The 24,473-nt window shown below is 37.2% G+C and overlaps 1 protein-coding gene across 1 annotated transcript in view; it reads left to right on the forward strand.

Moving 5' to 3' along the window:
• LOC126298285 (uncharacterized) overlaps nt 1–24,473 on the forward strand; it is a 200,732-nt gene that overhangs the window by 168,465 nt on the left and 7,794 nt on the right. The window contains exons 14-16 of the mRNA XM_049989584.1: nt 8,432–8,522; nt 8,657–8,811; nt 22,994–23,118. Coding sequence (XP_049845541.1) covers nt 8,432–8,522; nt 8,657–8,811; nt 22,994–23,118 — 371 coding nt within the window. The remainder of the gene's footprint in view (nt 1–8,431; nt 8,523–8,656; nt 8,812–22,993; nt 23,119–24,473) is intronic.

Here is a 24,473-nt window from a genome sequence, read left to right on the forward strand (position 1 = left end):
TTATACAGGTTGAATTGTTATGATGTTAACTTGCTTACTTGGGTTAATCTCAAGTTAGTAGGAAAGTGAGGATCACCTTAGTGAACCCAATAACAGTTTTACGAGTAAGTGAAGACAGGAATACATCTAATATGCAATCTCACATTGTTTAATGAAGTAGTCATCACTGACCATGGCAGCAGTGTAGTGAGACACAGGACTTGCATTCAGCAGGGGTGTGGTTTAAGTCAATATCCAGCCACTCAGACTGAAATTTTCATTGGTTACCGTAAATTACTTTTGACAAATTCAAAGACAATAACCTTGAAAGTTTATGGGCATTTTCCAACCCATTCTTGTCCAATCAGAACTTGTGCTTCGTCTTTAATCACTTATTTACCTAAATACTCATGGGTCTTTCTTCCTTTCAATAAATAGTTTACAGCTCTCTTGAACTTATAATAACAATAACATATCAAAGACTCTTAGGGAATTGTTAGTTACATTAGTGTTTGAATACAAGTCAATTAATGTAGAAACAGTCAGTAATCTATGCTAAAATTGAGACAATAAATTGGTATGAGCATTACAATTTAATTTAATTTAATTTTTGTTTACCTATTGCAGAAATTCAGGTATAATAAAACTATGTGAATACCACAATCCCTCTTTCCCACCCCTTTCTCTCTCTCCTTGTGCCTCAAGAATCACCCTCCACTATATTTTATGTGTATTATTATAAATATCAATATCAGTTTAGGGTAGATTGCTACTGATCACATAGAAGAACTGTTGAGTGGCAGTCAGCACATTTAAAAGTACATTTAAAGTGGACTAAACTAGTGGACAAAGTCCTTATTCAGATTTAGAAATAGATTCACACATTCATTGTTTTTCTACATTTGAAGAAGGACATTTTCCAGTAGCTTAGTCGCCATTTAAATTTGCCTGTCTGCCACTTTATGGCTCCTCTGTGTGATAAGTAGCAGTTTATGTCAATTCATATTTCTGTTATTTCATCCTGTATTTTCCATTGCAGATGACTGCACAACAACTTCTATCCGTACTGAATCAATGACCCACCAGAAATGACACCAGCTGGATAGCTGTTACTCATTCAACACCAAAATGTTTTTCCACTTCTGCCAAGTTACTTAGAGATACTGACCCTGTGTTGATAAAATGTCTCACTTATAATAAATGGCAGTGACTGTCCATTAGACTCCTATCTAAAAATTATTACGCTTAACACTTGCAATCAAATAATGGGTGTCCTTCCACATCTTCCTGTGTGAAGCCATCCCACTTCATCGTCACACAGCCTGATTGGAAACATGGTGCACCATGCCTGAAATGAAAAACCAAAAGCATTAAAGGCCTTCAGACCAAACAGATTTGTTTTACCAACATCATCCACTACCAAAATGTCAAGGAACAAAGCACAGTTTTATGCTTAATGGGAGCCATAATTTTTCCAAAATTGGATTATGTTGCTTGTTGTAATTCACTAGATGTTGAGTAACTGGAGACAATGCCAGAGATCCCAAATCCACATAAGTTTGTCGGCATGGGAAGAATAACTGCTTACATGGATCTGTACATACTGTAAATAATCTAATCTTGTCCTCATGATCCCTGTGGGACCAATGTGTAGGGAGTTGTAGTATGTTCCTAGAGTCATCAATTAAAACTGAAACTTTGCAAGTAGGCTTTCTTGGAATAGTTCAATTATATTTTTAAGAGTCCACCTGTACAACACATGTCTGTGACACTCTCCCACAGATCAAACAAACCTGTCACTGTATCATACTGTAAGACCCAAGCAAGAGCATGGCCACAATGTACCAAAGTTTATTCTTCTTCCACATAAAAGTGGACAACAGTTGAGAACACAGACACAAACATAGAAGCAATCCAGGCACTGATACAAGTAGTTGCTGACAATAAGTATGAACACAATAGGAGGGCAAGTACCTGCTGCGCTGTGCTTATAAAGAGGAGGGCTCCAGTAGATTGTGCAGGTGATGACCTACCGTGTGCACAAGCCTTGTGACCCACTGCAGGGGGCCTGTAGTGGCTGGTCCATGTAGATAGTGTTGATGAAATATTAAAAGTGTAGTGCACTGGAGGCTTCATGCTGTGTTGTGTACTCAAGTATTACATACAGGGTAATAGCAGTGACCACTTGTGCTGCACATCTGTGTATATGTTCAATGTCTGCTGTTAGTCATACTTGATATGGGGTCCACCACACTTGACCAGTATTCTAGGATGGGTCACATGAGTGGTTGTAAGAAGTATTCTTTGTAGACTGTATTTCCCTAGTATTCTAACAATAGGCCATAGTCTGACATATGTTTCACCCATGACTCAAGCTATGTGTTTGTTCCATAGCATGCCCCTACATAATGTTACACATGGGTATTTGTATGAGTTGACCAATTCCAACATTATTATAGTCATAGGATATTACAGTTTTTCATTTTGTGAAGTGAATAACTTTGCATTTATGAACATCTGAAGCAAGTTACCAGTCTTTACACCACTTGAAAACCTTATCAAGGTCTGAGTGAATATTTGTGCAGCTTCTTTCAGACTGTACTTCATTGGAGGTAAGTGCACCATCCATAAAAATCTGAGGTGCATGAGGTCATTAATATACAACATAAACAGCAAAGGACCTAATGCACTTCACTGGCCGGAGTGGCTGAGCGGTTGTAGGTGCTTCAGTTTGGAACTGCTCAACCACTATGGTCGCAGGTTTGAATCCTGCCTTGGGCATGGATGTTTGTGTCGTTCTTAGGTTAGTTAGGTTTAAGTAGTTCTAAGTTCTAGGGGACTGATGACCTCAGATGTCAAGTCCCATAGTGCTCAGAGCCATTTGAACCATTTGAATGCACTTCCTTGGGGCACACCCAAGGTTACTTCTATGTCTGTCAATGTCTCTTCATCCGTGATAACATGCTGCATCCCCCCTTAACAAAAAGTCCTCAGTCTAAAGACTAATTTTGCTTGCTACCTCATATGATTATAATTATGATAATAAGCATAGGTGTCATACTGAGTTATATACTTTTCATTAATCAAGGGATACTGCATCTACCTGACTGCCTTGAACTATGGTTTTCAGTATGTCATGTGAGGAAAGTGTGAGTTGGCTTTCACATGACAGATATTTTTAAAATCCACACTGATTGGCATGGAGAAGGTCACACTGTTCAAGATACTTCTTTATATTTTAGCTCAGAATATCTTCTAAGATTCTACAACAAATAGTTGTCAAGGATATTGGATGATAGTTTTGTGGATCATTTCTGCAATCCTTTAAGTAGGTGGGCAAGACTTGTGTTTTGTTCCATCAGCAGCTTCTGGTTTAGTGATTAGCATAGCTGGCTTTCTATCATGGGGCCCCGTGTTCAGTTCCTGGCTGGGTTAGGGAATGTTTCTATTTGGGACAGTGGTTGTGTGTGTGTATGTGTGTGTGTGTGTGTGTGTGTGTGTGTGTGTGTGTGTGTGTGTTTGTTTGTTGTTCTCACCATTATTTCATCATCAATGGTATGCAAGTCAGTGAAGTGGCAGCAGATAAAAAGACTTGCACTAGGGGACTCTCAGCCAAGTATACCACATGCACATTTCATTTTGTATTTTCTTCCTGCTACTGCGCAGAGTTTTTTTATTTGAGGAGTCTGCAATAGCTAATAGATAACAGATATATAGAATCTCATAGCCATTCCATCAGGCCCTGGAGCTTTGCTCAGTTTTAAATACTTCAGCTGTTCCTCTATGCCACTGACACTAATACCTATTTCACTCATCTTTTCAGTGTTACAAGAATTCAGTTGGGGCAATACACCTGGTTTTTTCTTTGTAAAGGAACATTTGAAAATAGAGGTAAGCATTCCTACAGTTGCTTTGCTAATCTCAGTTTCAGTTCCTGTATCATCCATGAGTGATTAGAAACTAACTTTGGTATCACTAACAGTCTCCATGAATGACCACAATTACTCTGTGTTTTGTAAAAGACCTCTTGACAATAATCTTCTATGATAGTCATTGGAGGTTTCACACATTGCTCTCATGACAGCCTTTTCATTCAGCATCTCTCTATGTATAACTAGTTTTAAACCAGCTACACCTATTACAAAGTAATTTCTGTCTCTTTAGAAGTTTCTTTACAGTGACTGTATACCATGGAAAGCACCTCCCATCATGAACTGTTCTACTAGCTAGATACCTATCCAGTCGTTGCTCAACTATCCTTTTACAGTATGAGCTGCAGTCTGTCAATGTAGAACTGTGCTTGCTGTTTTTAAAACAAGATTATAATAATGAACAGGAATTATCAAGAATGCCATAAGGCATGCGATTGATTTCATTGTAATAACTTAGGACTTACAAAATTAAAACAAATCTCAGAAGATGTGACCTTAATTAGAGAAAATTAACTTTGTTTAAGATATTGAATATGGTGATATCTTGTGACAAGATGTTCTGGTATCATCAGATTATTTCTTCTACTATTGTAGGTAATAGTATCCTATAATGAAAGCTGTTGTTCTGCAGTCGAGTGTATATTGCAAAGTGAATATGTGACAGTTGACAGTTGTCCTCCCATTGGCCACGAACTACACTTTACCCACCAAAACAGTCATTACTTTTTGTGACACTATGAGTTTTGTAATTTCCCTAATCATTGTGTGCAGAAAACTGTAGTTTTCTATCAGGAAGAAAGAATGAGTGAATAGCTCAAAGCTACAACTGCAGAGCTACAGTCCTGGCACACCATATTCAGCTGGATGTAGTCATACATGTGTGTGTGTGGGGGGGGGGGGGGGGGCTCAAATGGCTCTGAGCACTATGGGACTCAACTGCTGTGGTCATTAGTCCCCTAGAACTTAAAGCTACTTAAACCTAACTAACCTAAGGGCATTACACACATCCATGCCTGAGGCAGGATTTGAACCTGCGACCGTGGCAGTCGCACGGTTCCGGACTGCGCGCCTAGAATCGCGAGACCACTGCGGCCAGCTGTGTGTGTGTGTGTGTGCACATGCTCTAGCTCTAAAAAGGATTTCTCCAGAAGCTAGCAAAATTTTCAGCCCTGTTTAAGTACCTGTTGATGACTCAATGCCTCTACAATACTGTGATTTGTTACATTTATTCCTAAATTACTTACTGTTACTTTAGATGTTCTGCTCTGAAGAATTTTAGAAAAAAGTGATTCTGACTGCTGCTCCATTGTTGGCTCTTAACCCCACTGAAACAATTCAAAGCATGAAGAAAATATTTAGTCAATTGACTAATACATCATACTGCCCTCCCCATTCGCTCAGTCTGCAACAAACAAATGTGAATTCTAACAAACTGTTTATATGAATGATACAATTATTATAATGCACGTGAAGTTCTGTCAAGAAGCAACAGTTTGTGAGAATTATAAGAGAAATAGGAACAACAGAACAGTAGCAAGTTAACATACCAATAGTGTCACATTTATGGAAAACCCAAGAATTAAAATATCCCAGGAGCCACTAAACATGCTTCAAGGTTCTTTTATAGAATTTTCTGTTGTGCATGGCATACTGTGGATATTTGAGTGTGAAAAGGAAGCAGATCTTTTCAGATGTAAGAAATCACCATATTCCTCTACAATTCTAATTTGCAATCTGTGAGTTCATTTCTTCATTTCTTTTTTAAAGTCTCACATACCTTCATAATTAACCATAAAGCATGTCAGATAAAGTGAAGTTGATGAAGTCTCTTTGTGTAGGTCAATCTTTACTTCTGTTTGAAGTTTGTCATCTCCCTCCCCCAAAAATATATTTGCACTGCAGGCAACTGCTACCTTGTTTACTTGATAAAAGTGCAACTACCTGCCAAAGGGTTTAGGGATGTGCTCTTGTGTTATTATAGAGGTGTATTTTATTTATTTTTTGCATTTTGTTCTACATGATCATTGTGAGAAGCAAATCTACATTGTCATGGAATGAGTCAGTACTGTTAGTGACTCATCTGTCATCATTATTGGTAATCAGATGGCACTCAGGGGTCCTCTGTTTGCACCAACTGTTGTGGTTCTTCAGGCAGTAACTGTGCTGAGTTTGGAATCGAACGAAGTTTGCAACATTCATTCTAGGGTACAACCATGGCCCACTGATGAATAGGTTGAGCAACTTCAACCATATTAACAGGGTTGAAAATGTATTGCACTTTGCCATTTGGCACCTTTATAATAGTTTGCATGTGAGAATACATGCTATGTTGCTGCCACATGGGTAGGGGAAGGGATACAGTGTGTATTGGTGTGACTGTTTGAGCACCCTTTACTGTGATCCATGTTTTATTTGGGGTGAATTTGCTATCATATACTCCAACAATGATGAACTGTCTGTGAGATCACTTTTCAGAAAAATGATCCTGTCCTTGAGGGTATCAATTTTTTTTTCTGAGAGAGTAGATAAAATAAAATTTACATGCAGATGACAAGCTGCTGAGTAAAAGGAGTGATCAATGGGGAAATCCTTCAGTTTAAATGTGAAAGATCAAGAATTAATGCTAAGAATTTTAAAATGTTGTGGTAGGTTATTGAAAATAGATGCAAAAGAAGATGACAGCTCACCTTTCCGCACAAGAGTCAAGGAGGTGTGATCCAAATGCAGATTGAATTTCTACCTAGTAGAGTTGCCAACTATTGGGAATTAAGTGCACATTGTTAATAAAAAATGACATTATAGAAAATATATATTGAGAGGCCAATGTCAGAATTCCAAAACTCCAAAACAGGATTTGAAAAGAGATTTGAGAACTCACACCATATTTTACATGAAGTGCCATTTTCTGAGCCAAAAATACCCTTTGTGAGTGGGAATAATTAACCCACAATATAGTATTATCTGTCATAAGTGAATGAAAAAACCAAAGTAGATTAATTTCCATGTTGGACTATTACTTATTGCAGATATTGTTCTGATGTTAAATACAGGAGCATTCAGTTTTTGAACATGATCATGAATATTGGCTTTAAATGACAGAGTAACATTTATTTGAATACCAGTACCTAGGTATATGGTTTTTCAGGCTCACTAATTGTATATCCCTCCTGTGTGTGGGAAAAAATTCATTGAACTGTGTGTTAGGAACCATAAAAACAGAGTTTTAATGTGATTTAGCTGTGAATGTGCATCTTGAATTGCACTGTTTGATAGACTGCCTATGTTGCTATGTTGAGCAAGTGTCATCAACAGACAGAAATACTTTAGAATCACCAGTCATATTAAAAGGCATATCGTTTATATGTTTTAAGAACCAGCAGGCTAGTGGTCCCAGCATTGACACATGATGTATGTCCCCTTCCCTCCCCCTCCCACCTGATGTATCATTTACATATTATACGAAACAGTAGTCTAGTGGTCCCAGCACTGATCCCTCAAGCATGACCTCCCTTATCAATGCCCCAATTGACTCCATCCATATCATAGCTGTTCTCAAAATATGAGCTGAACTAATTGAGAGTTACTCCTCTTATTCCATAATGGTTCAACTTTTACAGTGAAATGTGAAATGAAATGATTGTATGGCAATGTTAGGTGGGAGGTCCCATTCAGTTTGGACGCCAAGTGCAAGTCTTATTTCAGTTCACACCACATTCGGCGACTTGCGTGTCGATGATGAGGATGAAATGATGATGAGGATAACACAACACCCAGTCCACGATCAGAGAAAATCTCGAACCCAGCCCCACTGGGAGGCAAGCAAGTTACCACTCAGCTAAGCAGGCAGACAACTTCTACAGTAATATTTTATGATCAACACAAATGATTTGGTTAAATCAAAGAAGAGACCTAGTGTTCATATTTTTTGGTTAATCTGTCCAGTGCCTCACAGAGAGAACAGAATGTAACATTTTCACATGGTAAACTATTTCTAAAACTTGACTATATCTACGAGCTTCTGCTGTTGTTCAGACACTTTCTTCACAACTGACCATTTTTTTAAACTTTAACTTGAGAATAAGCCACTCTATTTGCATACCACATGTTCTTTTGCCTTCCTAATAACATTTTCAAGCACCATGCAATACTGTTTGTAATGGACTTCATCCTGATTGTAACTATTTCTAATGATTTTTTATATATAATTTCCACTTTGTTCTATTTGATGTTCTTATTCCATTAGTCAACTACCCAGGTTGGTTGTTAGTGCCATTTTACATAGAAAGCAACTCTCAAAAAGCATGTTAAATTTGTTGAAAAAAAAGCATTATATATATATATATATATATATATATATATCGTCTATGTTATCACTACTATAGACAGTCTTCCACCCTTCTTCTTTAATGAATTTTAATCTGTGTTACTTACAAATGAGAAGCAAATGCACATTTCATAAGAGATATAGTGATTTAATAGGTAGTTTTAAGATAATTTTGATACTTATTTCACTTCAACAGCTTCACATCAAACAGTTCTGCTGCAAAATCAGAAGTCCATAGAAGACCCTTGAGCAGGATTAAACTATTGGCATTTGCTATTGATATTTTTGTAAGTATGTGTAGTGGAGAATTTTGTAAACATAGACTACATCATCTAGACAGTTGAGCTACTGTAAGCACTTCAAAAACTGTATGCTGTTTTACATATTATAATGTGTTTATTTTGTTTTTTTCCCTCTCAAGGTAAAAAAGTGGGAATATGAAGGCAAACCTATGAAAGATGCAATGCATTATTCACCTGAGTTCTGTATTTACAACAGAATTGTAAGAGCCATGAAGAGAGTTTCAGAGTGCTATCCACATCTCTTTGGTATTACAAACTTTCATGATCACAGCAGGTACTTCTACAAAAGTAACTATTCAGTAGACATATTTCTTCTTACAGTGTGTTGGGAAAGTCACCCAAAAACATTCACTATGCAGTGTGTTACTGAATTTTCACATTAAACTACTGTTGGTCAAACTGATTTTTAATCTTCATGTTGTAAGACAATTCATAATGTAAGGCAATACCTGATAAAGTACAGTATGTGGCAAAAATGTATGATAGGGAGAGTTCTTTAACTTTACCTCATGACCTGTGAACAGCTACAGCAACCTGGTATCATAACTAAATGTACATTTTTAGTTCCTGCTAACACATAACTGACACAACTATTCACTCCAGTCAATCTGCAAATTTGCAAATTACTGTCTTGGCATAATGTATGTGTCTATCAACACCTCAGTGCCTATACTTTTTGTTTTATTATAATTTCAGTTTTGAATTTCAATCTTTATTTGTAATCAGGTAATTAATTTCAGTTGGTAATGACCATCTTCAGTCCTAGAAAAATATAAGCATATACAGTAGCCTAATGTACAAATGCACACTCAGATATATGAATATAAAGCAGAAAACACTATAAACAACTGTACAACATATCCATACCTATATTTTTTGGTGAGTTGTTACCTTGACTCCTATAAAATAATCACATTTTCAATTTTGTTCTACATAATATCCTCAAAAAAAGTCAGCTGCTTTGTTGTGTAGCTTTATCTTCCTATCTGTCATCAAATATTTTGTTATCATTAGTATTTCAGTTGTTGGAACACATTATTGTATATAATGACTGCTTGGACATGCTTATAGAGTTTAAATCAAATGGCATACAATCTAATTAATATAGTGTATTTCACATTGTAAATATTGATCAATGGGATTCCATACTATTCCTCACAAAGTTACAGCTCTCATTTCATCAGAGATGGTTTAAGAAAGCGAGTCCATAACTATCTTTCGAATGGACTTATGTCTCCCATGCCCTTCTGCATTTGAACGTTATTGTGCCATATGTCCATATGTTACTCCAGATTCATGGTCATCAAAGTAACAAGTATACAGTCTACATATGTTTATGTTTACAAGGCATTCAATGTATACAAAACATGCTGTGTAATGGAAGACATAGTACATATAAACTTCTTGAATTTTATGCATTTCCTATGTTTAATTATAACTGTAGAAGCCAAAGGGCAGAACTGTGCTCCACTGGTTTAGCAATTGTAATTTCACTATTAATATTTTGTTGACAGTATAGGCATTTTTAAGTACAGCAGTCACTTTGATGGCAGTGGTGTTTATATTAGAGGTAATGTGCTAACTATCTTCAAACAGATAAGCTGCATTCACTGGAAAGTCTTTCACTTAATGGTCTTTCATTTGAAGATTATGCACTTCATTCATAATTCTTACTGTCTTCAAATTTGTAAACAAAAATGTGATGATGTGCCTATCAGAAATAATCACCTCCACAAAACATCCTAAAGCATGCACTGTTATCACACTGTATAGGTTCATGTGTAAACTTCATCAGCTATGCACCATAGTGGATCAGAACCAAACTCACTGACAGAGATAGGTGGACTTTAAATATGATGGTTGTATTTTATTTTTTATTGGTTGCATAAATTTGTTTTAGCCAAAAAAGGTTATACAAATGAATAATAATAATGATTATAAAACATCCAACATTTATTTATTTATTAATTTATTCTTTGCCCATGGACTCCAGCTGAAAATCCAGCTGAGAGTATTGGGTGTGTCATACAATAGGCTACTAACATCAAACTTGATTTCATTATATATAAATGAAACAAATAATTAAACAGAAATAGTCCATAATCATACAAAGGTGTTACATGTTTCACATTATCTGTACACAGAAATCCAAACAACATACATAAATGATAATTTTTAAAGGTACATTTCATTAATGATATAACATATTTAAACACCATCTTAGTATTCACTCAAACTCTATATACATTTCTCTGTGAGATATAGTTTCAAATGGTTTTTGAAACATTTTAGGTCCATTTCTTTTTAAATGATTTTGGGGAGTTTATGAAAAAAACCTTTTGCATGTTTCTACTGGGGCAGTCATAGACAGTTTTAGATTTCTGTTCATCATGTAGTAATTTTCATTTTCTCTTGTACCGTGTTTGTGTACATCTTTATTTAGGAGGTGTTTATCACTTGACCTTACCGCCATTATGCTTTGGTATATGTACAGAGAATATACAGTCATAATATTATAGTGTACAAAAGCTTGCTTACAGATCCGTCTTGGTGGTATTTTTGCAATGCATCTCACTGCCCTTTTCTGAATTGTGAATATTCTGTTTAGGTAGCCAGCTTGTGCACTTCCCCATATATGAACTGAATAAGACAAATGTGGGAAGACAAGTCCATAATACATTGATCTGAGGACTTTATCATCCACAGTCTTAGCTGTTTTATGGATGATGAAGATCTGTTTGTTTATCTTTTTACACAGTGCATGTATGTGCTTTCCCCATGCCAAATTTTTGTCTATTATAGTTCCTAGAAAATTTGTGCTGGTTACTTCTTTAATAGTATTTCCATTTATATTAACATTTATGTTATAATTTTCACTATGTTTGGTCTGAAATACTACATTCATTGTTTTAGACTGATTCATAAACAGGTTGTTTTGCATTAAATATTTATTTGCATTTTCAATAGTCAGGAATGCTTCCTTCTCAAGCTCCTCCTTTGTGTCTGCTGTGCAAATGATTGTTGTGTCATCAGCATACATTATAAGTTTCTGATTTATGTAGCTAGGGAAGTCATTTACGTACATTCCACATAACACCTTCACGCTATGTTTTTTTCCCCCTTTTCTAGAAAAAACTTACCCCCAAGCTATGCATAGCACAATACTAACACCTCCTCCTCTTTCTGAGCTCACATCTCACTCATCATAGAGGGATGTTGACTTAAGTTTTCCAGAATAGCACATGGGAAGTTGTGGTACAGAAAATGGCCCAGAGATCACCAGTGTGTGTGTGCGTAGTGAGTGAAGTGTTATGAAGCAATGTGTGTATAGTGTGTGTAGTGACTGATAGTGAGGTATGAGTGATCAGTGTGGCGTTACATTATTTAAAAAGTTATTTGTAAAAAAATGTATTGTGTACCACGACTAAATCTAATGATTGTCTCTAACTAGAAGTCTTTAAATGTGTGTGTATACGAATTAGCTTATTTTAAATTGGTCTAAACCTGTAAATGCATTTAGCGGTATCTGTGGATGCTGTCTGCAAATTATGTTGCGAATAGAATTATAGTAAAGAAGGAATAAATTGAAATGTCGAGTTTTATGTGGCAGTTTACTACATGAACAGGGAAAATGTAGTAAGCAATAAACTTCTTTCCTTCCAGTGAGAAAATTTTTTTGTAAAGGTACGAAATTATGTACAAAGTTAGTTGAAAGTCGCTAAGTGCTCTAATTCTCAAATAGTAGACGAATATAGTCCCTACCCGTCTGACAGATGGTGTTTCATTCCAGATCTTCATCTATATCTACATCTCCATGGGTACTCTGCAATTCACACTTAAGTGCCTGGCAGAGGGTTCATCGAAACATTTTCATACTACTTCTTTACTATTCCACTCTCGAATGGCGCGTGGGGAAAAGGAACATCTAAATCTTTCCCTTCGAGCTCTGGTTTCTCTTATTTTATTATGATTATCATTTATCCCTACGTAGGTGGGTGTCAACAAAATATTTACGCATTCCGAAGAGAAAGTTGGTGACTGAAATTTCGTAAATAGATCTCGACCCAAAGAAAACCGTCTTTGTTTCAGTGACTGCCACCCCAACTCGCGTATCATATCAGTGACACTCTCACGCCCATTGCGCGACAACACGAAACGAGCTCCCCTTCTTTGCGCTTTTTTGATGTCCTCCGCCAATCCTACCTGGTAAGGATCCAATACCGTGCACCTATATTCCAGCAGAGGACGGACAAGTGTATGTAGGCTGTCTCTTTAGTGGGTTTGTCGCATCTTATAAATGTTCTGCCAACAAAGGGCAATCTTTGTTTTGCCTTCCCCACAGTATTATCTATGTGGTCTCTCCAGTTTAAGTTGCTCATAATTGTAATTCCTAGGTATTTAGTCGAATTGACAGCACTTAGATTTGTGAGATTTATCGTATACCCAAAATTTATTGGATTTCTGTTAGTACCCATGTGGATGACCTCGCACTTTTCTTTGTTTAGTGCTAATTGCCACTTTTCGCACCATACAGAAACTCTTTCTAGATCATTTTGTAATTGGAATTGACCGTCTGATGATTTTACTAGACGGTAAATTACAGCGTCATATGCAAACAATCTAAGGGGGCTGCTCAGTTTATCACCTAGATCATTTATATAAATCAGGAAGAGCAGAGGGCCTATGACACTACCCTGTGGAATGCCAGATATCACTTCTGTTCTACTCGATGATTTACCGTCTATCACTACGAACTGTGTCCTCTCTGAGAGGAAATCACGAATCCAGTCACACAACTTAGACGATAGGCCTACTCCATATGCACGCAATTTAATTAATAGTCGCTTGTGATGAACGGTATCAAAAGCCTTCTGGAGATCTAGGAATATAGAATCAATCTGAGATCCCTTGTCGACAGCACTGATTACTTCTTGGGAATAAAGTGCTAGCTAGCTGTCTGGTTCAAGAACGATATTTTCTGAATCCGTGTTGGTTATGTATCAATTAGTTCATTTTCTTCAAGGTGATTCATAATGTTTGAGGACAGTATATGCTCCAAAATCCTACTGCAAATTGAAGTCAGAGATATGGGCTTGTAATTCAGTGGCTTACTCATATTTCCTTTCTTGAATATTGGTGTGACCTGTGCTACTTTCCAGTCTTTAGGAATAGAACTTTCGTCAAGTGAGCGCTTGTAATGATTGCTAAGAAAGGCGCTAATGTGTCTGAATACTCTGAGAGGAACCTGATTGGTGTACCATCTGGACCGAAAGACTTACCTTTCTTAATTGATTTGTTTCGCAACACCTGAAATATCTACTTTTATGTCACTCATGCTAACAGCTGTTCTGGTTTCGAATTCTGGAATATTTACTTCGTCTTCTTTCGTGAAGGAATTACGGAAAACTCCGCTTTAGTGGCACCATCATCGGTAACATTTCCATCACGATCGCGCAGTGACGGTATTGACTGTTTTTTTTTTTTTTGCCACTGATGTACTTTATACACGACCAGAATCTCTTTGGGTTTTCTACCATATTTTGAGACATTATTTCATTGTGGAAACTATTAAAAGCATCTCGCATTGACGCCCGCACTAAATTTCGAGCTTCCGTGAAACTTAGGCATTCTTGGGGATTTTGCGTTCTTCTGAATTTGGCATGCTTTTTTCGTTGCTTCTGCAACAGTGTTCTGACGTATTTTGTGTACCATGGTGGATCAGTCCCGTCTCTTATTAACTTATGCGGTATGACTCTGTCTATTGCTGTCGATATTGTATCTTCGAATTTGAGCCATATCTGGTCTACACTTACATAATTAGCCTGGAAGGAACGGAGACTCTCTCTTAGAAGGCATCAAGCGAATTTTTATCTGCTGTTTTAAATAGATATGTTATGCGTTTATTTTTAGTGGTTTTGGTTGATATAGTTTTGAGCCTCGCTACAATGACCTTGTGTTCACTAATCCCTGTATTCGTCATGATGCTCTCTATTAGATCAGGATTAGTTGTGGCTAAGAGGTCAAGTGTGTTTTTGCAACCATTTACAGTTCGTGTGGGCTCATGAACTAATTGTTCACAGTAATTCTCAGAATATGGCGAAGTACAGGTCCAAGTTTCAATCCAGTACTTCAGGAAGTGATGTTGAACATACACAAATACATGCATTCATATATTTTTATAACATATAGATATTTGGACACAGGTTTGTAAGTTCCATTTGACACTTTGACAACTTGGATTAGCAGAATTTTTCGAACTGGCCACTTTTTACACTATGATAATTTAAAGTAATCTAGATGTAATTTATATATTTATCACAGTGAGTAGATTAGGTCAAGAATGTTGTTAGTGTACTAAAAGAAACTACTTGCAGTGCATGTGTCTCCCTGTTAATCTAGAACTAGGTTTATTCAACATCTCTGATAGCTTTCCTTTCTTATGCAACTCCTGGAACAAGATGTATAAATGAATGACTGGATGAGATTTCTAAATACAATAAGTGAGCGGAATAATGGATACAGTTTAGATACATACTAGAAAAGCAAAATTTTACAACTGGTACACAGCCAGGGCTATAAAGAAACACATCATGTTTCGTCTGAGCATAAAAAGGTACTTCAGTAAAGATAAATAGGTTTTTTATTGCAAAGAAAGAAAAGAACTGAATGGTGGGATCTACATATGTATTTTGCATAACAAAATGACACAAACAAACTGAAATAAACTGAGTTATAACACCCAGAGGGTTATGACTAAAATTGTACAGAAAAATTTAGGTCCTTCCTGATGTACTGAATACTTCAGAAGCTCACAGGATAGAAGCCATATGTGATTAAAAATAAAAAAAAGCTTATCATGAGTTATAACGTTTGCAGATACTAGCCTCTATAAATTTATTGTACAAAAACATGTGCAAATTTGACAAATTCAGTTTATTACAATGCATCCTTCATCTCTACAGTGTTTATCTCACAGAATATTGCCTTCTTTAATCATCATAAAGTAAGAATGTACATGCTTTCGTTTTCTGGTCCAAACATTTTTCTAGGTTCTCTTAATTACAAATTAACCCTTTCCAGCCCAAACTTAATTAATAAGTGAAAAAATATATTTTTTCACATATTTCCATAGATAATGATTACGTTAATGTACGTTGATAAGTCTATTTTTTAATTTTTGGAGGGAAGTATGGCATGACTCCATATGGCATAATTATGTGGTATTTGTTTCCTGCAGTCAGGGGTTTGGGACTTCACAGTGTCTGGTGATGGCACCTGACTAAAAATTTAACGCAGTTTACTAAAGGAAAAGGAAAAATAATATGTAATACAACTCAACGTGCTTTTCAAAGCAATTTAGAAATTCCTTTTGTAGAATGTTTCGTACTTTACATGAAAATTTAAGAAACAGTTCCTGTCTTTGTTGAAACAATGAGGTTCATGATATTTAATGCTTTTTGTTCGAGAATGTGCTTTAATGCACAATTTACATCTCTGTTTGTTTTCCAGGTGCTCTGGCCAGTGTCCAGTGTTGTCATACCTTACATCATCAACTGGGATGGAAATAGTGACGCTCATTTCGTCATAGCTGTTGGCAATGGACTGTCGTCTGATGAGTGTCTTCACATTCTCATCAAAGTATCACCTGCTTTTAGTAGTCCATGAGCTACGTCACACCAAAAAATCAACAGACACTTATGTTTGATAATTACTCTTTGCCTGAAATGTCGACTGTGTAGGATCCGTTCATTCACAACACATATGCCAATGAGATGGAATGTGATTCTTAGATAAAATCTTTTCACCCCATTGTTACTCTTATACATGGAAACCAACATGTTCTGTAGGTCAACTCCACACACAAAACAGTTAAATTCTCTAATAATGGCTGGCCTTGGAACGTCAATATATTTTTGTTCTCCCACTGCTCAGTGTTTCATAGGTTCCACTGGATTTATTCCTTTGTTTGACGATGCAAGGTCAACAGACCTGTTATAATACCACTTCACTGCTATGATGTCCCTTACTGTTTCAGTTCTGTAATCATATTATCCTTGTCCCTTCCCTGCTCAATGTCCACTTTTAGATTTCACTCATGAAGTCTTGTGGGCCTGTCAGTTCTAACAGCCGGGAATTTAAGATCTTTCAATGCAGAAATAAGATTGTAAGAGTTTGAGCAGTTGACTATAAATATTTTAAATTTTTATATTTGGGTAGTCCTTCTACAAGCCTTACCACTATTTCACCACTTATTTCAAGACCTGTATCATTATGCATGGTTCCTTTCCCATGGTGGATTTCACGATCGTTCACAATTTCCCTGGAACCAGCTTGGGCAAAAACCATTTGAGTGGTTTGTTTCTTAGATATTGTTTCAGAGATGAACGACCTTTGAAAGGAATGATTAATTCGTCTGCTGAATTATCTTCCTCAGGTTTAGTAAGTGAAAATTATGTTTACTCTTGTCAGAAAATGGCCTCACCTTAAACATCTTGTTCGTCTCTCTATTTCATTTTAGTACTGTCATTCCTAGGCAGCGAGTAACCTACTGGAGGAAATCTTGTAGCCTCTGCCGAATACATTCTGTAACTAGGCATTTTCACAACACTTGCCAAAATGTGCATATTTCATGAACATTTGTATCCAAAGATACACCAATATCTGTGTACAGCATAGGTTAAATTGATCGACGAGATTGCGGATAATATCATCACTAAATATTGCTCTGAGAAACTGCAGAGGTATCAGGTCATCTTCGCTGGCCGGAGTGAACGTGTGGTTCTAGGCTCTACAGTCTGGAATCGCAAGACTGCTACAGTCACAGGTTCGAATCCTGCCTCAGGCATGGATGTGTGTGATGTCCTTAGGTTAGTTAGGTTTAAGTAGTTCAGAAGTTAAGTCTCATAGTGCTCAGAGCCATTTGAACCATTTTTATTTCATCTTCTGAAGGGTCTGAGAAAATTGCGTTATGTGATGTATACACTTCTTTCATATCCTTCATTCTGCACTGAAGCTCGCGGCATGTCTTGCATTGAATTTTCTGAGCCGAATGATGTGCTGCATGGTTTGAACTGTCAAGTAACCATCTTGAAGCCATAATAACATAGTCTATAACATTATCTTCAACTTTGCCTTGAGTGTCCAGAATTTCAACCATAACTTTATGACTGAACAAACTGTTTATGCAATGTAGTAGGGTCCCACTGCTTAGCAGTTTCAATATCTTCCTCTATATGAGTCATATCCAAATCAGATAAATCACTTTGGGAAGCAACAATACTTCTTCCTCTGAAAGTGGTTTATGGTTGCGAATCATGTGATAAACAAACGAGGAATTTCGACTAAAGCAGCAAAAGTACTGGTAAATTATGCCAATACAGAATATGAAAATAATAGTATGACGAATTAGTGTATCTAAAGAAACTTAAAATTATTAAAGTTGCACTTTATAGTAAACTTTAGTCCAGCTTTTTGCATGTAGTGTATTTGGTATCATATCAAATTCCCAATTGAAGGAATCATATTTTTTGTGACTTCCCAGCAACAAGTTACCATAACTAACACCATTGTCAAACTGTTTAGTAGTTAATATACACATTCAGCAATTTTAAAATTATTTTGTTCCATTTACCTTCATATAATATTTTGAATGCCCTGCTGTGCACTGTAGCTTAGACACCATGCAGCAACATATTTCTCAGTGCTTCATAGTCTGATGCTCTATGTTTTATGAAACTCCTAGTAGCCAACGTAATCACATTTAAAGTTTGGAAGGTCCTTCACTGCTGTTTATAATTTTTGGACATATAATTCGGTCTTGGTGAACAGTTAAATATGATGATGCAATATGACATTACTGGGCTGGAAAAGGATTCAGTATCTGTACATAGGTGTCTGAATGGAAAATTGTATAAGCAAGTACTGTTAATAAATGCTATCACATGCAACTATATTTGACTTCGTAACTGTACACCAGTTTACTGAAAGTATATTCTGTTACAAAAAGGTACGGCCAAACTTTCGGGAAACATTCCTCACACACAAATATAGAAAAGATGTTATGTGGACATGTGTCTAGAAACGCTTAATTTCCATATTAGAGCTCATTTTAGTTTCGTCAGTATATACTGTACTTCCTCGATTCACCGCCAGTTGGACCAATTGAAGAAAGGTAATGTTGACTTCGGTGCTTGTGTTGACATGCGACTCATTGCTCTACAGTACTAGCATCAAGCACATCAGTACGTAGCATCAACAGGTTAGTGTTCATCACGAACGTGGATTTGCAGTCAGTGCAATGTTTACAAATGCGGAGTTGGCAGATGCCCATTTGATGTATGGATTAGCACGGGGCAATAGAAGTGGCGCGGTACGTTTGTATCGAGACAGATTTCCAGAACGAAGGTGTACCGTCAGGAAGACGTTCGAAGCAATTGATCGGCGTCTTAGGGAGCACGGAACATTCCAGCCTATGACTCGCGACTGGGGAAGACCTAGAACGACGAGGACACTTGCAATGGACGAGGCAATTCTTCGTGCAGTTGACGATAACCCTAATGTCAGCGTCAGAGAAGTTGCTGCTGTACACGTCACTGTATGGAGAGTGCTACGGAAAAACCAGTTGTTTCCGTACCATGTACGGCGTGTGCAGGCACTATCAGCAGCTGATTGGCCTCCACGGGTACACTTCTGCGAATGGTTCTCCAAACAATGTGTCAATCCTCATTTCAGTGCAAATGTTCTCTTTACGGATGAGGCTTCATTCCAACGTGATCAAATTGTAAATTTTCACAGTCAACATGTGTGGGTTGACGAGAATCCGCATGCAATTGTGAAATCACGTCATCAACACAGATTTGCTGTGAACGTTTGGGCAGGCATTGTTGGTGATGTCTTGATTGGGCCCCATGTTCTTCCACCTACGCTCACTGGAGCACGTTATCATGATTTCATACGGGATACTCTACCTGTGCTGCCAGAACTTGTGCCTTTACAAGTACGACACAACATGTGGTTCATGGACGATGGAGCCCCTGCACCTTTCAGTCTAAGTGTTCGTATGCTCCTCAACCTCAGATTCTGTGACCGATGGATTGGTAGAGGCGGACCAATTCCATGGCTTCCACGCTCTCCTGACGACAACCCTCTTGACTTTCATTTATGGGGGCATTTGAAAGCTCTTGTCTACGCAACCCCAGTACCAAATGTAGAGACTCTTCGTGCTCGTATTGTGGACGGCTGTGATACAATACGCCATTCTCCAGGGCTGCATCAGCGCATCAGGGATTCCAAGCGACGGATATATTTGTAATTTCCTTTAAATTCTGGCAAGTCAACAGATTCCGTAAGACATAGCACGTCCATACATCTGCTTAAACCTGCCATATCACAAGCAAAGAAAAAGGAAAAATGACTTTTGTGCTTGCCACATTGCGATTACCGCTGCATTGTGTGAACGTCGTAGAAGCAGACAACTATTTTCGAACTCCAGGTGTTGGAGACAAACACTTCCACAGACAAATCATCTCATGAAGTCGCCGGAGTGCACGTATCTGGCATCAAATTACGGAAAGCCGAGCGGAGACACCTCTGCGTGAAGTGAGGTTAGCTGTTGGGAACGTCGCAATATTTACAAGTCGTCGTTCTTTCACACCAGTCTCAGCTGCTGCTCATTAAGTTTTTTGTTGAATTCTAGCTGACGTCCATTGACTCAGCTCAGTGGTTGCACGGCTAGGAGAAAATGTCAGTGGTCCTGGCGCTGCTGCAGACTTCCGGCTAGCAGCTGAGACCATTGCCCAGCGTAAAATAGTTCTGGTGCTTACTGCTGGAGTCTACTTGGTCCTTCTCCGAATTCTATGACGACCCTTGATGACACATCCACAGTGTATCTGGTGTCGATAGTGGCGTGGTAGGCTTACCTCCCCACTCCTGCTAGGCGCCCGATTGTTCAACAGGAACGTGGACCCCAAGAGACCCAGCTGCTGGTATCTGTGTTGAAGTCTAGTATTGGCAACACTGTGCGATGTGGAGTTCTCAGAAGACAGTCCATTCTTCCATCAGTACATGGTAGCGGCGAACATCATGTGAAGGCCATCATCTTGAGTAAGTCTGTGGCTATTTCATAGACTGCGTTGGAGCATCTAGGACATATATTCACTACAGTATTGTAATCAAGGAATCGAATGCTATTGCTGTGAATGCCATCGATCTCAATGGCCATCTCCTTTTAAGAGCTGAAGTATTTAAAGGGAGCTAGCATGAGGTAATGAAGTTAGACGTAGTTCATGATGACCGCTGGTGGTGTCCTTATTTTGCTAGATTCAATTAACAGGCCATTAACAGCTGTGTTAGTTCCTCAGTATGTGCTCTTGTGAAAGAGACAACGTTCCTTGCAACATGTATTCCGAGCTAACGAATATGATTGTCCTGCATCCTTTGGTTTTCTGTCACAGTCTCCTTTCTTCAGACAGTGTAGTACTGTGCTGATGACGTGACCACCTGCGACATACTGGCTCATTTCCTAATTCCGCCTCTGTCTCCGGCATGACTTGCATTTGCCTAGAAATGTAAATGAGTTTTAGTATTTTTTTAAAATTTATACATGTTTGCTGTTACTCTACCAACTGAAAAAGAGATAGACACACAGGTATACACAGTACATAAAAACAATTTCGCTCTCAACATCATCACTATATTGTACAATAAATACAAGACGCCCAACACAGTACACAGTGAAATAAGGCTAATCAAAGAAACAATATCCAGAAAGAAAACAAAATACATACCAACTGCTTAACTCTCTCCAATGTAGGCGAAAACTGACGCTTTATTCAGACCTACAAATGCACAGCTAGTTTTATGGACCAGTAACAACTTCAAAGTGAAATTACGATCAGGTAACACAAAGTCACCAATCTATGCTAAGCCTGAGATAAATAAAATCACATGTAATAGCTGTAATAATTTCAACATAGACGGGACTGGGAGAAACTTTCTCACATGGCTTAAAGAACACATTCAAAATAGCGATACCAACCAATGGAAATTTATTCTCCATCGGAAAGACCCTCAACACACAATAGATACAACTGAATATGCATTGCAGATACTTCATAAACTTCCGAAAAGTCCCACCATGAACACTCTCAAGAAACTTGAAATATGTGTACACTAACCACAAGACATATCGAACAACAGACTGATCTTAAAGATAAGTATTATTTAAAATTTTTATGAAATACTCGGAAAAGGAAATATATAACTTTTTAGTGCAGTGTACAGCCAAAGACGATGCAGACAGAAATAAATCTTGAACATTTTGCTCATACATATACTCTGGAAACATGAAGAGTGGCAATGCAGTAAATACAAGAATGTTATAATTTATGAAGCAGAAGTTAATGTAAGCATACACGTCAAATAAAAAGCATCTACCCAATAAATTGCTTCAAATTAATAGCATTTACGATTGCTATAAATATAGATTAGTATAAACATATAACAGCGATAGGTGTACACACAACCAAATAATGTAAATATGATTGTAGCTGCAACGCTTTCTAACGAGTCACAACAAATTAATTAATACCTTAATTCATCAGACAGAGAGACAATAAAAACACTGTTGCTGACAACATTATATGTATATTAATCCATCTAGGCAATGTACATGTAAGTAGCAATCTTTGCTCAATGTCCTACTATATCGTAATGTCATTTACATTGTACTACAGGTCACTCAGTAATGGCAGTTTATCCAAAACAGACCTGTAGTGAAAGTGAAAGAAATAAAAATTCACACACCAGCGAGTCTAGACAATCCTTTTAAATATGTCACTTGCTGACTTATACTATGCCACAGATCCTATGGAACATGAATTAATACGTAATAATTACTGCGAATGTTAAGGTTTATTGGCTGTTTTTATTCCCACAAATCTTAAATAAGCAGTTGTTGTAACCAAATATAACACTTTTGATGGTATGCACAGGCAAATAACAACGGAAATGTACATAACTTAAACAGAATAACTGAGTCATATGCCAGTGATATGGAAAGGAAGAAGATATTTTTACTCATTTGCTTACTATCATACTTTACATTATGTTTTCAGTTAGTATATCTAGGTAGTATGAGTTTTTAGTCCCTCTGTGTTAAGGCTGTACATCTTTCTGACCATTATATAATACTAATTTACTTGCAAGGGAGCTGACCAACAAAACTTACAGCTCAAAGTGAATGACATGCTGATGTTTAGAGATAGAACTATGATTAATCGGTTTCAATTATAAATTTTGCTATCTTTTTGGGGGGTTTTACAGTTCCAAGTGGGGGCTCTTGACATGTCTGTGGAAGTTGGAAATAACTGCAACTACATCATGACTGTAGACCATAAGTATGCTTAGTGAGATGTAAATCACACATTTCTGTTTCCATTAACTTACTTATTTTACAGAAAGAGCAACTTAAATAACACTAACGCGCTTTCCTTGAACCAAAACGAAATATGGCTTCCAAAGTCTACCAATGGAATTCGTTCATCAATTGCACTGTGCAAGCAAGTTCATACTAAACAAGAAAGTAAGTATATTAGCATCTTTTAGCAGAAAAGTTTAAATTGTTTTCAAGTATTTATGTGCTATATACATTAAAATTAAATTTAATTAGAACATACATTAACTAAAATTTACTGTTGCAACTACACAATTAATGTCTTTATATTCAGAGTATATGAGAGATACATGTCAAATACAAGTAATGATGGGGATTATTTAAATTAAATGCTATAAAATGGGAAGATGTAAAATAAATGAGTTAATAGTGATTAATAACTTCCCTTAGTATCAAAATTACTAGGTATCAAAACCTACCTTGTGAAAATCAAACGAAAAGTTTGATAAGCTGGACGACTATTTTTAAAGTAATAAAAATGGGGAAGCCACTGTAAAACACTCATTGAGAACTAAACACTGACAAAGAAAAAAATTACATTTCTCTCTCTCTCTCTCTCTCTCTCTCTCTCTCTCTCTCTCTCTCTCTCTCTCTCGCTGTGTGTGTGTGTAGAACCATGAATACAAAATTTATATATGATTCTGTGAAGGGGTTATAAATTTTCAGGTGTCATGAAGAAGGGTGAAGGTATCAATCTGGGGTAAGGAACCCTAGCCCGGAAATGATGGAGTCATAATTTGCAAGCGAAAATCGTTCTGATACTTCTGACAGTGAATACATATACCAATAGTGGTACTGTTGTTGATAAGATTGTAGGGCAGATAACTATCAGAGGTGGTAGTATGGACCAAAACAAGAAAAAGTCCAAGAAATATGGGTTCTAAAATGCTTACCATAAGAGCAATATGTTCTCGTTCCGATGAACAAGTATTTGTAGCACTCAAAAGCCCTTGTTTATTAGATGTTTCTTTCGTGTTTTGGTCCATATTACCACCTTTGGAAATTGTCTATTTTACAATCTCAGCAGCAACAGTACCAGTACATGTATGAGTATTTCATTGTCTGAGGTACCAGAAAAATGTTCACTTATAACTTCCAACCCCGTCATTTCCAGAACAGGGTCTCATACCTCAAATTGACAGATTGTAACATCATCACGGAAGCACCATGTACATATACAGGGTGTCTCTCATAAGAGTCGTCAGGCGCATATTCTCAGGTGTTTCAGCATGTGTTTCCAGTTATCTTGTTGCAATGTGTGGCTGAATTCGGCCCAAATAAATACTGCTCATTAAGTCTTTCATGCAACACCCGCTGTCGGCGGAAATCGCTGGTTTGTTTCCCGTCACAAATAAAAAAAATTACCGCGGAATTTTATGTACTTAATGGACAGAGCGATCCTAAAGTAGTCTAGTACAATATTCGCTTTATCGATACCCACTGAGACGGATAGTAAGACACGAAGAATATGCAATACTCAAGCA

This window comes from Schistocerca gregaria, chromosome X (assembly GCF_023897955.1).
Source record: "Schistocerca gregaria isolate iqSchGreg1 chromosome X, iqSchGreg1.2, whole genome shotgun sequence".
Lineage (NCBI taxonomy): Eukaryota > Metazoa > Arthropoda > Insecta > Orthoptera > Acrididae > Schistocerca > Schistocerca gregaria.